Genomic DNA, 18,734 nt, shown 5'->3' on the forward strand with positions numbered 1-18,734 from the left:
ATCAGCTTTCATATATAAAAAAATTACCAGAGTGACAACTTCAAATACATTCCTAAGATAGGAGGCATCAGAATGTAGTTTGTTTTCAAATGTAGCATTCAAAGCTTAAAATATTTTCTATACTGTAACATCTCAATCTAGGATTTGTTTTCTACAAAAATTGAGACACTAAAAATTTTTAAATGGATGTCAAAATGATATAGTAATTATAGTTAAAAATTAAAAACTTCAAACTCTGCAATTATTTTTATAGCTAATTACATTTTGCCTAACGATTCAGAAGTTTATTAATTCAAAACCCTTCTTCTATTTATGTTTATTTTAGTTTGTGCAGAAGAAAGTTAGCATAGCAGGCCGAAACTACTATCTTTTGAAAAGCTTGAAAGCCCTGCTTTCAAGGTTGGCTCTTGATTAGCATCTGGGAATTTGGATAATTTCCTCCCTTCCCGAGTGAAAAGAGTAGCTTGCTGTGTCTAAACTATTTGTACAAACAATATGATTTATACTGAACACTTGCTTTCTTTCTGGGAGTCTGGAATTTGGTATGTGCCAGGCAGAGAGAGGGTGCCTACATGACAAGGTCCCAATAAAAACCCTGGGTGTTGAGTCTCTAATGAGCTTCCCTAGTTGTCAACATTTCACATGTGTTATCACACTGGTTGCTGGCCAGAAAACCCTTGGAGCTTGTGCCTGGTTGTCCTTAAAACTTCAACCCATTCAGCCTTTCCTTTTGCTGATTTTTCTTTACATCCTTTAGGTGTAATAAATTGTACTTGTGACTATGACCCTCTACTGAGTTCTCTGAGTCCTCTTAGTGAATCATCAAAGCTAGGGGTGATCTTGGGGACCCCAGACACAGAGTTCTTAAAACTAAGATGCAAATAAGCATTTAATATAGTGGTAAAACTAGTCAAGAGAAATGTTTAGCTTTAAAATGTTTATAATGATACAGGAGTTTTTTCTGTCCACTAGTATTTATCAAAGGCCTACCCAGGCACCCAGCTAGGTCCCTTCATATCTCCTATCTTATTGAATTATGTAAAGTATCAAGTTTCTAATGTTTACTAGGATCAAACAGTATTTGCCAACTATTTCCTATTACCTAGCACTCTAGCACGCATTCAATAAATATGTGCTGAGTAAATGAACAGCAATTTATATCATTACACATAAAAACAAAAAACCAAAATAGATCACACTAGCTTTAAAAATAAGTACATAATCGACTTCTGGCCAAGATGGAGGTATACACAGACACACTGTGCCTCATCACACAACCAAAAGAAGGACAACAACAAATTTAAAAACAAAAAACAACCAGAACTGACAGAAAATTGAACTGTATGGAAGTCAGACAACTAAGGAGTTAAGGAAGAAACATTTATCCAGACCAGCTGGAGGGGCAGAGACGGGAAGCCAGGTGGAGAGGACTCGGAACAAGGCAGCAGCAGGTGGATTGCGTGAGGCAGTGGTTTGTACACTGGGCGGTCCCACATTTGCGTGAAAATAAACTGGGAGGAACAACTAGGGAGTGAGACAGACGCATAACCCAGGGTTCCAGTGCCAGGAAGTAAAGCCTCAAAGCCTCTGATTGAAAACACCTGTAGGGTTTGAGGTGGCAGGAGAAACTCCCAACCTTACAGGAGAATTCATTGGAGACACCCACAGGGTCCTAGGACGTACACAAACCCACCCACCTGGGAATCAGCACCAGAAGGGTCTTATTTGCTTGTGGGTAGCAGAAGTGACTGAAATCCGGTAGACAGTGGAGCAAGTGGCACTGTTCTCTCTCGGACCCCTGCCCCACATACAGCATCACAATGCAGCGACGTGGGTTGCCCCACCCTAGTGAACACCTAAGGCTCCACTCCTTAGTACATAATAGAGGTGCCAAGACAAAAAAAAAAATGGCCCAAATGAAAGAACAGGTCAAAGCTACAGAAAAAATACAACTAAGTGACAAAGAGATATCCAACCTATCAGATGCACAGTTCAAAACACTGGTTATCAAGATGCTCCAGGAACTCACTGGGTACTTCAACAGCATAAATAAAAAAAAAACAAAAACCCAGGCAGCAATGAAGGTTACATTACGTGAAATAAAGAAAAATCTACAGGGAACCAATAGTGACGGGAAGGGCACCGGGACTCAGATCAACGGTGTGGAGCAGAAGGAAGAAACATTCAATCACAATAGAATGAAGAAACAAGAGTTCAAAGAAATGAGGAGAGAGGCTTAGAACCTCCAAGATATCTTTAAACGTTCCAACATCCAAACTGAGGGGTACCAGAAGGAGAAGAGGAAGAACAAAAAATTGAAAACTTATTTCAGAACATAATGAGGAACTTCCCCAATCTGGCAAAGGAAATAGACTTCCAGGCAGTCCAGGAAACTCAGAGAGTCCCAAACAAGTTGGACCCAAGGAGGAACACACCAAGGCACATCATAATTACATTATCCAAGATTAAAGATAAAGAGAGAATCTTAAAAGCAGCAAGAGAAAAGGAGAGAGTTACCTACAAAGGAGTTCCCATTAGACTAGGAGCTGATTTCTTAAAAGAAGCCTTACAGGCAAGAAGGGGCTGGAAAGAAGTATTTGAAGTCATGAAAGGCAAGGATCTACATCCAAGGTTGCTCTATCCAGCAAAGCTATCATTTAGAATGGACGGGCAGATAAAGTGCTTCCCAGATAAGGTCAAGTTAAAGGAGTTCATCATCACCCAGACCGTATTTATCAAATGTGAAAGGGATTTATCTAAGAAAAAGAAGATAAAAAATATGAAGAGTAAAATGACAACAAACTCATAGCTTTTTAACAACCAAAGCTAAAATAAAAAAAAACAGCAAACTAAGCAAACAACTAGAACAGGAGCAGAATCACAGAAATGGAGATCACATGGAGAGTTATTAGTGGGGGTGTAGGAGAGGTGGGGAAAAGATACAGAGAATAAGTAGCATAAATGGTAGGCAGAAAATAGACAAGGGGAAGTTAAGAATAGTATAGGAAATGGAGAAGCCAAAGAACTTATATGTACGACCCATAGACATGAACTAAAAGGGGGGAATGTGGGTGGGAGGGATTGCACAAGGTGGAGGGCAATAAAGAGGGGAAAATGGGACAATTGTAATAGCATAATCAATAACGTATATTAAAAATAAGTACATATCTTCATATAAATTAAAATGTTACTCTATATTTTTCTTACTTGATATGAAACAAATATTTTCCCCTATGTGGTAGGTTTGCTGGTAAGCACTAATCAATTCTACTTTACCAGTAAAAATGACTTCCACAAATGCTCCCAACCCCAAGCATAAACACCAGATCAAAAAAATATATATATAAAGTGCCTTTAGTCTATTTATCTCCATTGTGAGCTAAAAAAACACAAACTGCTAATACTATTTTGAGAGATATAAACTACTGTTTTCACATCAGATGTGTTATAAATCCATATATAATTACTGTAAAACTCTCCCCATGGTATATGTAATCATAAGGTAATTAAAATTCTTTGGCCAGCCAATTGATTTACAGCTTAACTCAAGTATTAACACTTCTAAAGACAAGTTCACAAGTGTTACTTAGAAATAAACATTTAATTGTGTGTGTATGGAGGGGTGACAGCACAGCGGTCTTCAAAATTGAACCTACATTTTTACATGTTTCAGCAAATTGTTATCGACGACTCCAAATTTAAGTGTAATCCCAAGGCAACGGTGCAAACATATGTAGATTTCCAACAATGAATGTTGGGGAAAATGACAATGTAGTCTCTAAATAGTATTACCCCCACTTTAAAGGTCAATCACCTCTTGACCTCCTGCTGTGGGACCCACAGTTGTTTAAACTGAGTATTTAGGTATGGGTACTGGGTACATGCTTGTTTAATAGGCACTACTCAGCATTATCCAATGTTAACTTTTGAAATCTATTGCTGTAATCTTTTCTAGGCCTAAAATTTTTGTTCTGTGATTCTCTGTATTTGAGTATGCTTTAAACTGATAAATCATATGGGTATATAATGGGTAATGGGTATCAACTTTTTCTAAGAATTTTCTAACGTAATAAGTAACATGAATAATTTCATGACTTCAGTTTAGGAAAAACAAGGGAGAGCTGGTTTTAGTCAGTCTGTAACAAAGACAGATATGGATACCATATTAAGAAACTTGCTGATAACTGAAATATATTGTTTGGCTTAGCCTTTTTTCCATCAAATACATCAGAGCTGTTTCTAAGTAGCCAACAAATTAGCAAAGTCACCTGACCTTATTTCATTTGTTTCCTTTCCTTGTCCACTCTGTATTGGTGTCATGTCATAAAACTGCAGAAAGGATCCAGATTATGCATACCTGGTCAATGAGTTCCTGAGTACTGGGGGTAATTCTATCCTACTGCCACAAATATGGAATTAATTATGAAATAGTTTCATCTACATGCAGCTAGATAAGCAATCTCTTGCCTAGCCAGTAGGTGGAGGTACACACAAACTTACTGCTTTGCTCTTTCATCCACAGGACCTTAAATCTTACAGTAATCCATAGTTTTGATTTGTTTGTCTGTTTGTTTTAAATCCAGAAGATCAAAAAGAATTAAAAAAACTGGGATGAATTTATTAAAAAATCATGATATAAAAAATTCTGTATTTCTGTTTTGTTTCTGACCCTTTTGAGAAATAACAAAGTAATTTTAACTGTGAATTTATAGTCTATTTCCAGATCCCCAGAGTTAATAACACAATTCTAAATTTAGAAATATAGCCTTCAAAATTCATGTTCAATCAAGGAAAACTGAACATCAATTGAATATATGATATTAAGACATTATTATTGATTTTGCTCAGTATGATATAAATATTATGGTCATTTTTAAAAGTCCTTAACTGTCAGAAATACAAACAGGGGAATTTATAGTTGAAATGACACTGTTTTAGAAATCTCCATCATAAAAAAGACAACAGTAATGGATAGGTAGGAAAAGAATGGCAAAATGTTGATAATGGTTGAAGCAGAGTGACAGGTATACTGAGGTTGATTATAGTATTCTCTTTTTATTTAGAATTCCCCAAAAAGGTTAAAATATTTCAAATAGAAATGCATGTTCTAGTGATATGGATTAACACTGTAATTAGATGACCAGTAAACATGCATTTTAATGAGATCTCACCTCAATATATAGCCATTGATAAGTTATTTCCATCATAACTGAATCATATAAAATGAGCTATATAAAATCTAATACAGATTCAACACTGAGGAACTAAAACTAACCTATGCAATCTACTGAAAACAATACTTTCTGCTGTAGAGCACTTTACCATTTTATAAAAAGTAAATTCACATAGTTTTCTCATTTAGTTCTCATAATATTATGAAGGTTTTAAAGGTAAGAAAACTGAAGCTCAAGACTTTCAGTCAAGATGGTGGCATAGGCAGATATGGCTCACCTCTTCACACAACCATATGAAAATTACAAGTAAAATATAGAACAACCATCACTCAGAAGCATCACAAATCAAATTGCATGGAAGTCTGATAACTACAGAGTTAAAAGAAACCACATCCACCCAGACTGGTAAGAGGGGTGCAGATGCAAAACAGGCTGGTCTCTCACCCACGTGTGGTCGATAAAAATTCAGGAGGGGTATCTCAGGACAGAGCCCCACCCCAGGGCTCCCAGTCCAGGGTTCCAGTGCCAGAAAGATAAGTCCTCACAACTTCTGGCTGCAAAAACCAGCCGGGACTGAGTTGGTAGAAGGAACTTCTGGAGCCCCAGTTTCTCTTAAAGAACCCACACATGGACTCACCTACTTAAACTTACTCCCTCTGAGCTCTAGCACTGGAGTTAATAGCTTGAAAAGCACCAGTGGCATAAAGGTAGGCAATGTCTGGCTTCATGGGAAGTAGAGGCCATTGTCTCTTTTCTAAACCCTCCCCCTCACAGAGCCAGCAAGCTCTGGTGCCATATCTGAGATTCCGTCAACCTGGCTAACAGTGTTTGACCTGCCTTGGAGATACCCAGAGACTCCGCCCCACCCAACTTATAGGCCCACCCAAGCTGATTTTCCATATGAATGGCAAGTCTTGGCTCCTGCTTCACAACTTCCTAAATACTCTCAAATAAGCAACCACTGGCCTCAGTGAGCCCCAGGCCTGGCACTAGCAGCAGCCAGGGTAGATTCACAGCTGGACTTCACCTGCAAATCTCCAAGTCCAGCACAAGTAGGAGCCATCTCAGATTGCTTTATGGCTCAGGCACGGTGGCTCTGGGAAAAACACATGTGGGGGCTGACATTGGCCTGCACCATGCAGGATACACCAGAGCCAGTGCACCCAGTGGAGAGCTACAGACTACGTTGGAGTACTACCACTCTACCCCTGCACAGCTGATCCTCCATGTAGGGCAGAGGATGGTGGTAGGGAGTCACAGACAATCTTTGTAGCTGCCTGGCCTGGGTAAATCCCTCCCATTGATCTGCCAATAGCAACCAAGTCTCAACTACAAGAGGAAGGTGTACTCAGCCCACACAAATGGGCATACCTTGACTACCTAGCTTGGGTGATAGGGGAGGCTGTGCTCACTGGGCCCTACAGGACATCTACTACATTAGGTTACACTAACAACACATAGTCAAAAAAGCTCTACCTAATACATAGACACAAACACAAGGAGGCTGCCAAACCAAAGAGACAAAGAAACATGGCCCAAATGAAAGGACAGATCAAAACTCCAGAAAAACAACTAAACAAAATGGAGATAAACAATCTATCAGATGCAGAGTTCAAAGCACTGGTTATAAGAATGCTCAAGGAACTTAGTGAGGACCTTAGTGAGGACCTCAACAGCATAAAACAGACTCAGTCAGAAATGAAGGATACACTAATTGAAAAAAAAGAACAATTTACAGGGAAATAATAGTAGAGTAGATGAAGCCAAGACACAAATCAATGATTTGGAAGGGAGCAAAAAACAACCAATCAGAAGAACAGGAAGAAAAAAAGAATAAAAAAAATGAGGATAGTGTAAGCACCCTGTGGGACAAATTTAAGTATTCCAACATTCGCATGAAGGAATGCCAGAAGGAGAACAGAAAGAGCAAGAATTTGGAATTTGAAAAAATAATGAATGAAAGCTTCCCTAATTTGGTGAAGGAAATAGATATGCAAGTCCAGGAAGCATAGAGTCCCAAACAAGATGGATGCAAAGAGGCCCACTCCAAGACACATCATAATTAAAATGCCAAAGGTTAAAGATGAAGAGGGAATCTTAAAAGCAGCAAGAGAAAAAGGAGAAAGTTACCTACAAGATAGTTCTCATAAGACTGTCAGCTGAATTCTCAAAAGAAACTTTGCAGGCTAGAAGGGATTGGCAAGAAATATTCAAAGTCATGAAAAGCCAGCTACAGCCAAGATTGCTCTGCTCAACAAAGCTATCATTTAGAACCAAAGGGCAGATAAAGAGCTTCCCAGAGAAGGAAAGAAAAAAAAAACTGAAGGAGTTCATCATCACCAAACCATTAGTATATTAAATGTTAAAAGAAGATCAAAACTATGAACAATAAAATGGCAAAAAATATATATCTATCAATAATTGAATCTAAAAAACAAACTAAGGAAACAAGAAGAACAGAGACAGAATCATGGATACAGAGAACGTTTTGATGGTTACCAGAAGGGAGGAGGGTGTGGGGGAATGGGTGAAGAGGTGAGGGGATTAAGAAGTACAAATAGGTAGTCATATAATAGCCATGGGGGTAAAGTACAGTATAGGGAATGGAATAGCCAAATAACTTATATGCATGACCCATGGGCATGAATAATGAAGGGAGGATTGCCTGAGGGAATAGGGGGTACTGGGTAGAGGGAGTAAAGGGGGAAAATCAGGACAACTGTCATAGCATAATCAATAAAATATAATTTAAGAAAAGAACACTGAGGCTCAGGGAAACTAAAAAGACTTGGCCAAAGTCATAATTAGTAAAAGCGACATGATTGGGATACTAAATCCAGCTTTATGAAATAAAAAACCATTTTCTCTCTACTGTACTTAGATCCTTTTGAAACACAGAAACAGGGTACAATGTAAGCAAAATTTTAAATTTTGCTTTCTTTGCTCACTACTTTATAATATGTGATAACATCTATTTTTTCTTTTTTTAGTTTTCTCAGTGAATAAAAATTTGGACAGAAACATATTTCTTGAATAGAGAATAATACTTAATCAGAAAAAGTAATTAAAATTATAATACCTTAAAATTGGAAGAGATGTTAGAGACCCTCTCTAGTTCAAACCAGCTTCAGCTTGACTATATCTAATGAGGATTATGTCCTCTGTGAGACAGCCCATTTCATATATGCATTTAGTCTAACCATTAGAGGCCTTCTTTGCTTAGAGGTGAAATCTATCTGCCATTTGTTGATTGTAGTTACAACCCTGACCCTACACTGAAGAAACATATAATCCTCTTACAGATGACAATCTTTTAAATAACTGAAGACAACCATTATGTTCTACCATGGGCTTCTGCTGTGAGGACTCTTTTACCAGAAAAAGGAAACCAATAGATTCTTGGATAACTAAAGCCTCCCAACGTTTTCAATAGCTCTTCCATGCCACTGGTCTTCAAATTGGGACTACAGTATCTCTGGGTGTATCCAAAGTCCTTCCAAGGGATTATGATAATTTTAAGGCAATCAATTTCCATACTTTCATTTGCCACATTTTGATCTATCTGAAAACAAGTCCGTGGTCTGCTGATTTTCCTTTTACATCTCCACTCACAGGAAACCATCGAAAATGACAAACCACTCACCTATCCTGAGAAGTTCCCTAGCTTCAAAGGGACAACTGGAGAATGCAAATCTCTCAAGGGAAGGAGAAAACCTTAACAGTAAAACAGAAAACTTGGGAAAGAAAGAAAGAACTGTCTTATTTCATCCAGACAATACATTCATAGCAAAGCCTGATCTATTTTAGAATTAGAAGGAGGGATAGAGCAAAAGGGAAAAGTGTGGTGATTGCAGGGGGGAAGTGGGCAATAAGGGGTTAAGTGGTAATGGAAAAAATACAGTAAGAAAGAAATGAATAGTAACATGAGTGTCACAGGGATGTCTATTAACACTTTAATTTTATTTGAAAAATAAAGTCATATTTTTTTTCTGACAGAAAGTGAGTCAGATTTGGCTCACTGGTTTGACAATGATGACTCGTTTTGCCATTCAGGTCACATAGCAGACATAAAGTGAATGAGATAAAGGTGCAGCTTTTACAGTTTTGAAGAAAATATATTAAAAATATGAGATACTGAAAATTACAAGCTCACAATAAAAGTTTTTATATGTCAACCTAAAAATATGTGAGGAGGTACATAGTTTCAAAAATTTTTTAGTAAGTTTCCCAACAAAGATTTTGAAGGCTATGACTCTATGACAAATTTTCTAGGCTCTTTCCTACTTTGGTTATCCTTTTCTGGAAGCATGACAGTGTCCTGCTTACTATGAACATGCCAAGAGAATGAGTAGTAAACAATATAGTGGGAGTGTGGCTTGGTTCTGAATACTATGTACTTATAATTAGCATAGCCAAAGGTTCCATTTAGGGCTTTTAAAGCTCTGTTACAACAACTAACTTCAACAACATTTACATCTTTTTCACCCAAGAAGCTACAACTAAATTCACAGTGTACTTGCACTTACATATTTGAATAAATATGTTTATATCAGCTGCTCTTAAATTTCATCTCCTTAGTTTCAGCTCCTTTGCTGCAAGCTTGTAAAATATTTTAAAATTTGCATCTGGATATTCTGTGTATTTTTTTTAATATATTTTATTGATTATGCTATTACAGTTGTCCCATTTCCCCCCTTCTCTCCCCCCCACCCTGTACCCCCCTCCGACCCACATTTCCCCCTTTAGTTCATGTCCATGTGTCATACTTATGAGTTCTTTAGTTTCTACATTTCCCGTACTATTCTTGCCCTCCCCCTATCTATTTTCAACCTACATTCTATGCTACTTATTCTCTATACCTTTTCCCCCTCTCTCCTCCTCCCACCCCCCTGCTGCTAACCCTCCATGTGCCCTCCATTTCTGTGGTTCTGTTCCTGTTCTAATTGTTTACTTAGTTTCTTTTGGTTTTGCTTTAGGTGTGGTTGTTAATATTTGTGAGTTTGCTGTCCTTTTACTATACATGTCTTTTCTTTATCTTCTTTTCTTAGATAAGTCCCTTTAGCATTTCATAAAATAAGGGCTTGGTGATGATGAACTCCTTTAACTTGACCTTATCTGAGAAGCACTTTATCTGCCCTTCCATTCTAAATGAAAGCTTTGCTGGATAGAGCAATCTGGGATGTAGGTCCTTGTCTTTCATGACTTGGAATATTTCTTTCCAGCCCCTTCTTGCCTGTAAGGTCTCTTTGGAGAAATCAGCTGACAGTCTGATGGGAACTCCTTTGTAGGTGACTGTCCCCTTACCTCTTGCTGCTTCTAGGATTCTCTCCTTCGTTTTTACCTTGGCTAATGTAATGATGATGTGCCTTGGTGTGTTTCTTCTTGGGTCCAACTTCTTTGGGGCTCTCTGAGCTTCTTGGATTTCTTGGAAGACTGCTCCCTTTGCCAGATTGGGGAAGTTCTCCTTTATTATTTGTTCAAATACATGCTCAATCTGTTGCTTTTCCCCTTCTGATTCTGGTACCCCTATAATTCGGATATTGGAACGTTTAAAGGTGTCTTGGATGCTCTTAATCTTTTCCTCAATTTTTTGAATTCTTATTTCATCATGCTTTCCTGCTTGGTTGATTCTATCTTCCTTCTGGTCCACTGTATTGTTTTGAGACTCAGATTCCTTCCTTTCACTATTGGCTCTCCTCTGTATGTCTTCCTGCATCTGTTTTATGGTAATCTGCATTCTTTCATCTAAATTTCGTCCAAAATCCACCAGTTCCGTGAGCTTTCTGATCACCAGTGTTTTGAACTGTGCATCTGATAGATTGGCTAGTTCTTGGTCGCTCAAAAGGATGAGTCCTGGGGGACTGACCTGCTCTGTTGAAAACATAGTTTGTTTTTTGGTTTTTTTTTCCCCCCTGTCTCTCCTTTTTTTTTTTTTTTCTGGTCTGGTTGCTCTTGCTACGGTGGGGGGCGGAGCCTTAGGTGCTCACCGGGGCTGGGCACCCCAGTCGCTAGATTGTGACGTTATATGTGGGGGCGGGGCGGGCGCGGGAGCGGGGTGGGAGAAAACAATGGCGGTAGTTCCGTTCCCCTGGACTCAGACCCTTGCCTGGGCTTCCGGGCCGCGAGTTCTGCCCTGGTCCACAATCGCTACCCCTCTGGGTCTGCCAGCCGCAGCTTGCGTACTCAGGGATCACCGCTGCCTTCTTGTGTGCCGGATGGCTTTTGCGCCGATTTCGCGCCAAACCTTCCCCCGACCTCCTCGCGCCGCCGACCCGAGCCAGCCCCGCGCCCGCCTGGCTGGTCTTCTCCTACCAGTCCGGATGAACGCGTCTACTTCAACTTCTTGGCTGCCCGACGTCCATTCAGATAAATCCTCTGCCGGATCTGGGTGTTATTCTGATAGTAAATTATTGTTGTAAATTATTGGTTTTCTAATCTTGGTTGTGCGAGGAGGCACGGTACGTCCACCTATTCCTCCATCTTGCCAGAAGTCCGATATTCTGTGTATTAGCTAGCCTTCTGTGGGAGTAGCTTTTGACATAGTTCCCAGTGATCACCACCTCCTGGTATTCACACCCTTGTGTAATTCCCTCCTCTTGTGTGTGGGCTGGTTTTAATGACTTATTTCTAACTAATAGAATATGGCAGAAGTGCTGAGATTAGGTTACAAGATTGCCTTCAGTCTTGTTCATACTCTGGCCCTCTTACTTGTTCACTCTGATGAAGCCAGCTGCCATGTTGTGAGCTACTCCAAGGAGGGACCCAGGTATGAGGAACCTATGGTGGCCTCAGGCCAATAGCTCATGAGGAACTAAGGCCCTTAGCCCAATAGCCTGCTGCCAACAATAACATGAATGAGCTTAGAAGCAGATATATCCCCACTGAAGCCTTAAAATGACTTCATCCCTGGCCAAATACTTGATTACCTTGTGAGAGACCCTAATCAAAGCCACTGATTAAAATTTGAACAGAATAGGATGGTATCCCATAAAGGATACAATCTTTGGACACAATCATCTAACCAGCTGTAAAATTACCCAGTTGCCCTATCCTTAGCTCACATTTCTCCATTGTACTGACAATAATTCTGTGAGAAATATGTCAAGTGGCTTATTGAAATCAAGATACTGTTATCTATAGAATTTCCTTTATAAGCCAATGTGGTGATTGTATCAACAGGAATTTAAGTCTATTATTACTTGTTTTTAGTTGCTAGAGAGGCTTGCTAAATGGAGGCCTCTACCACCATCCCACTACTCTTCATATAGACTCCTATGATCAGAATTTTCTATTTTGGGGCCTCCTATCTCTCTGAGCTCTTTCTTTTTAAAGCCTCTTCTCTGAAGTATGCTAAAAAAGTGAGGGTAACTAAATATGACTAACTTTTACTTCCTCAGCCACTGTAAACTTTAAAGATGAGATAATCCTTTCATTCTTATTATTTTAGGTTCTTGTAATAGATGAGTTCACAAGTATTGTTAAATTTTAAAAGAAAGTATTACTGTTATTCAAAACCAATGTTGCTTAAAACTTTAACCCTTAAGAAAATAAAATGTACACTCACAATTCGAAAACCATGTAAAGCATTCCATCTGAGCTATATGTTTCCAATAACTCTACAATATGGGGATGTTTCAGCATATGACAGATACTGGCTTCCCGCTTTAGATCTGCAAAACAAACACACAACACACTTTGTTAGGCAGGAACAAAAGACAATCAGAGTGAATGATGAATGAATGCATATGATCTATGGTAACATGAAGGTTTCTCTAACTAAAGAGATGAAATCCCCCATTTAAGCTAAGTCTACCTTTTAACTTATAAAATCTTTGACACTACAACTTTTCCATGTCTTTTGCCACCTTAAATCTATATACATTATAGAGTCAGCTCTTATTAATAACAAATGTAAATAGCACAAATACTTTCCTCAAACTTTTACAATCAAGTTTTGAAATATATATTTTTTTCTTAATTTGCTAATAAGTAACTCAGCTTGCTGTTTTGAAGTTTACCCCCTTTTCTTAGTTTTCCCTAAATTGGATAATAATATATTGTCTTAGTCTAAAATCTAGCATTTATAGACACACATCAGGGAAATTACATGGAATAGGCGGCAAAAAAAGAGTATGGTTTAAATAAAAAAGATACTACTTCCAGGATCAAGGTCTGAAGTTTTTTTTTTTTACATCATTTATAAAATATGTTTAGATAATTCAGGACACTATCTAAAGTGTTATCTTGAAGAACAAATTTAGATAATGTAGGTAAGACCAGTGTGTAAGTTCTATAATACTAGTTGGAAAATAAAACCGTTAATATTGCCACTATCATCATCATATGAAGACAGTTTGCCATGTCTACATGGAACAAGATAATTAAAACCCTCCTGTGTTAATAGTGCTGGAGTTTTGCCCTGGCTGGTGTGGCTCAGTGGATTGAGTGCTGGCCTGCGAACCAAAAGGTCACTGGTTTGACTCTCAGTCAGGGCACATGACTGGGTTGCAGGCCAGATCCCCATTCTGGGCACATGAGAGGCAACCACACATTGATGTTTCTCTCCCTCTCTTTCTTCCCCCCTTCCCCTCTGTCTAAAAATAAATAAAATCTTTTAAAAAAGTGTTGGGGTTTTACCTGTTGGATGAATAAAATCCAATATGACACTTTTACATTTGGAAATAGAGGGAGACAGGTAAAGAGAACAAAGGCTAAGGATATATTGCCCAAAGCAAAAGAGAACATTATCTCCTCTCTGATTTAATATTAATTCAACTTAGTCTTGCCAACAGAGCAATGGCTGCTGAGGGAATGATTTACATAAGGGTAGACAGAATGAAGAAAGCAAATCAGTAAATTAGCCAAAAGAGAAGCCACCAGCAAAGGAAGAATCAATAAGACAATATTAAGAAAGGGAATAGAAGGAATTGAGGCATGCATAGTTGGAGAAGGCAGAGAAAAGGCTGTAAGATTCAGCCGAGAAAGACCATTAGCATTCTGGCCAAGATGAAGTTCTGTGGAGATGTCAGGTTTGAGGTCAGTATGTAGGAGATAATTATGTAATAATAAATTAAAATTTATTGTGTCTCTCACTGGGTTAAGTACTTAATATAGTCATTGTCATAATACTGTTCCAACAGACCTGTGAAGCAGGTATTTTTACAGATTAGGAAATGGGCTTAGAAATGTGTTCAAGATTACATCGCATCACAAGGGGTAGGTTTGAGCCCTGGCCTCTCCAACTCCATGATGCTGGGTTTAGACATGATCAGATCAGAAAAATCTAGCAGTAGGAAAGGAATAGAGTCAAAAAAGTTTTGATTGTCTGTTTTTGCAGTTGTTTTAAAGGGAATACTCTGCATTTGTAAGTGGCAGTGATGAAAAGCCCACAGGATACAGAGTTGGGAAAGTTGGTACTGGCCCTGCCTCTGTCACTGCTACATGACAACCAATGGCTAACCTCTACAAATGCCTTTCTTACTGCAAATGAAATGGGGGAGGCAGTAGGTGATGTAGGACCTGCAGAGTCTACTACATCAACTTCAGAGGGCAGTGATAAGATTCAAATGAGAAAATGGATGTGAAAGGACTTGTGTGGAGTACAGCACTATGGGGCTGAGGGGTAAGATGGCTCAGTGTTCACTGTAAAGGAAGAGATCGGAGGTACTTGAAAGAGGGTCTCCATCTCCTAAAGTGGTTGGAAAGGTCCTGCAGAGGAGGAGAGGTGTCAATCAGGTGTGGCTTTTGTGCTGGGAAGTCATAACTACAAGGAAGGCTTCTGACAAGTGTCCTGGAGGGCCAGGCTGAAGCCAAACAACTATAAACCAGATGCCTGCAGCTTTTCTCTCCCTTCAAAAATGTGCTATCTCCTGATGCAATGAAAAGCTTAGGAGATTTCTTATTTATTTTTATGTTTGTCTCTAGTTTCTTATTTTATTAGAAGCCACCCTTTTAATACCTTCTATTTTCACCACACTTTCTCTCTTTCCATCTCGATAGAAAAGCTGATTTTAACTCAATGCTCTGACACTGGAGTCAAGAAGTAACAGATTTAGTGTTTGCCACTGAAAACTGGTCTTTTCTCCTGTTATCAGTTTGTCTTTTTATTTTGCCCCATTCATGTAATTACACTGTGTTTCAGCCTCCACACTCACCATTTGTCATATGCCACATTTATTATACGAAAAGGCTGAAAGCAGACATGAATATACTAAAGAATCCTCCATTAGAACTTGCACATTACTGCTTGGTATGTGGTTGAACATGCTCCTGGTCTAGTCACTATCACCTACCTACCTTCAAAATGAAGAAAAAATTGCTGGGGACCCTGCCTTCAAAGACTAAAAACATTTAAATGTCATCAAATCTGACATTTCAGCAACTAAAATCAGAACACTAATTAAACAGCACAGAATTAACAACATAAAATATATTTGAAATTTTAAGTGCAAGAATGCAAAAGTTGGTTTACATCTAGGATAACTGTGGCACCATTTTCCATAATTTAAGTATGGAAATACCTAATGGGTATATTAAAATCCAAAATAGAAAAATCATAGGTTAAAAAATACAAATATGTATCATATATGCATTCTAACTATACATTGCAGGGATATTAAACTCATAATGTTTGTTTTAGATTGTGACTCACTTTATTGCAATGGTTCATTTATTGTGGTAGGCTGAAACTAAACCCACAGTATCTCTAAAGTATGCCTGTTCTTGCCTACAAATCAGCTTACAAGGCAGAGTAGAAAGAAATCAGAAAGTAGGTGCTGATTTGAAATAGAGATTATCTGACTGCTTAGAGATACTAGCACAGAATGTTCCTGTGAGTGACCTGACCTAGAGTTATCATGGCTGTTTGAAGTGCTGCTTTCTCTACATTTAACTGGTAACACTCCACTTTTCCTTGTACTTTTCTATTTTCTAATTTCTAAGGGAAATTTTAAAAGATTTAAAAATAATCTATTTCTATGTGTAATAACCCTATACAATATTTAATTATATGTCTATATTTTACCAATTTATTTCCCTTTAAAAGGAGCACTAGTAGTATAGAAAGTAGTAGTTAATTTTCTGACCAAAACTGGACAAACACACCAATTAAATCAACTTCCTACCATGGCAAGGATGGCAAAAGGACTACCACACTTACTCCTTTTCCTATTACCACTACTAGTAGTTTCTTAAAACACTGGGGCCTAAAACTTTTTAAAAAGAATTTTCCTGGAAAGTACTTACTTATTCATTTCATTAACTAGTTGTTCTTGTGATAGAATTCTGCACACTATCTTTTAAAATTTGGATGTTACTTTCAGAGTGCCACAATTCTGCAACAAGTTAATTTGGAAGTGCTGACCCATTTTTGAATGGGTCAAAAATAATTTGAGTATTTACTAATATGACAAGGAATTACTTCTGACCTCTGACATTCTTGGCACTGGATTAGCAATCTCCACCTCAGTATATGTGTATAAAAGTCCAAAATTTAAGTGAGCTTTCCATTCAGTAAGAGTTTTATTTTTATTTTTAAAATATAGTTTATTGATTATGCTGTTACAGTTATCCCATTTTTTTCTCCCTTTTATTCCCCTCTGCCCTGTACCCATCCCTCAGACCATCATTCCCCCACCATAGTTCATGTCCATGGGTCATACATATAAATTCTTTGGCTCCTCCATTTCCCATACTCTTGTTAATTTCTCCCTGTCTATTTTTTACCTACTATTTATGCTTCTTATTCCCTGTGCCTTTCCCCCCAATATCCCCCCTCCGGCTCCCCACTGATAACCCTCCATATGATCTCTATTTCTGTAAGTCTGTTCCTGTTCTAGTTGTTTGCTTAGTTCATTTTTGGTTTTGTTTTTGTTTTTAGGTTCGGTTGTTGACAGTTGTAAGTTTGTTGTCATTTTACTGTTCATAGTTTTTGATCTTCTTTTTCTTAGGTAAGTTCCTTTAACATTTCATATAATAAGGGCATGGTAATGATGAACTCCTTTAACTTGACCTTATCTGAGAATCATCTAATCTGCCCTTCTGTTCTAAATGAAAGCTTTGCTGGATAGAGCAATCTTGGATGTAGGTCTTTGCTTTTCATGACTTGGAATACTTCTTTCCAGCCCCTTCTTGCCTGTAAGGTCTCTTTTGAGAAATCAGCTGACAGTCTGATGGGAACTCCTTTGTAGGTAACTATCTCCCTATCTCTTGCTGCTTCTAGGATTCCCTCCTTAATTTTAATCTTAGTTAATGTAATTATGATGTGCCTTGGTGTGTTCCTCCTTGGGTCAAACTTGTTTGGGATTCTCTGAGCTTCCTGGACTTCCTGGAAGTCTATTTCCCTTGCCAGAATGGGGAAGTTCTCCTTTATTATTTGTTCAAATAACTTTTGCACTTGTTACTCTTCCTCTTCCCCTTCTGGTACCCCTATAATTCGGATGTTGGAATGTTTAAAGATGTCTTGGAGGTTCCTAAGCCTCTCCTCATTTTTTTGAATTCTTGTTTCTTCATTCTTTTCTGGCTGGATGTTTCTTTCTTCCTTCTGGTTCACTCCACTGATTTGAGTCCCAGTTTCCTTCCCATCACTATTGGTTCCCTGTACATTTTCCTTTATTTCACATAGTGTAGCCTTCATTTTTTTCATCTAATTTGTGACCAAATTCAACCAATTCTGTAAGCATCCCGATCACCAGTGCTTTGAACTGTGCATCTGATAAGTTGGCTATCTCTTCATTGCTTAGTTGTATTTGTTCTGGAGCTGTGATCTATTCTTTCGTTTGGGCCATTTTTTTTTTGGTCTTGATGTGCCTGTTACATAGTGAGGGGTGGAGCCTTAGGTGTTCACCAGGGCAGGGTAACACATGTCACTGGTTTGTGATGCTGTAAGTGGGGCAGGGGCCAGAGAGGGAACAATGGTGCTTGCTCCGCTATCTACCGAATTTTGGTCCCTTCTGCCACTTCCCCCAAGCAAACTGGGCCCTTCTGGTGCTGATTTCCGTGTGGGCGGACTTGTAGACATTCTAGGACCCTGTGGGTCTCTCCAATGAACTCTCCTGTGAGGCTGGGAGACTCTCCCAGCACGTCAACCCCCACAGGTGTTTTCAATTGGTGTTTTGAGGCTTTCTTTTCCCGCACTGGGACCCTGGGTTGTGTGGTGTCTTGCTCCCCAGTTTCACCTGGTTTATCTTCATGTGAATGTGGGACCACCCAGTCTGCCAGCTGCCTTGTGCATCTTGCCATTCCACAATCTGCTGCCTTGCTGGGTCCACCCACTGCCACCCTGCATGTTCCGGGTCCACCAGCTGTTGCCTTGCACGCCCAGGGTCCACTAGCCACCGCTTTTTTTTTGCCGGGACCCTGCTCCCAGATATAAATAATTCTTATCATCAAAAAAAAAAAAAAAGGAAGGAAGCAACATATTACTAATTGAGAATGTTTGATGCAAAATTTTTGTTAAATAGGCAAAAGTATTAGTTTGAAATCAATCTTAACTATATTAAGCATTTACAGATTAATGGTTTTTAAAAAAGATTTTGTTTATTTTTAGAGAGAGGTGAAGGG

General features: G+C 38.7%; 1 protein-coding gene across 1 annotated transcript in view; it reads right to left on the reverse strand.

The window, feature by feature from the left end:
- The window catches only part of CASK (calcium/calmodulin dependent serine protein kinase), a 441,363-nt gene that overhangs the window by 255,938 nt on the left and 166,691 nt on the right, over window positions 1-18,734 (reverse strand). The window contains 1 exon segment of the mRNA XM_028522590.2: window positions 12,739-12,844. Within this exon segment, the coding sequence (XP_028378391.1) occupies window positions 12,739-12,844 (106 nt within the window).

Source organism: Phyllostomus discolor, chromosome X (genome assembly GCF_004126475.2).
Source record: "Phyllostomus discolor isolate MPI-MPIP mPhyDis1 chromosome X, mPhyDis1.pri.v3, whole genome shotgun sequence".
NCBI classification, from domain to species: domain Eukaryota; kingdom Metazoa; phylum Chordata; class Mammalia; order Chiroptera; family Phyllostomidae; genus Phyllostomus; species Phyllostomus discolor.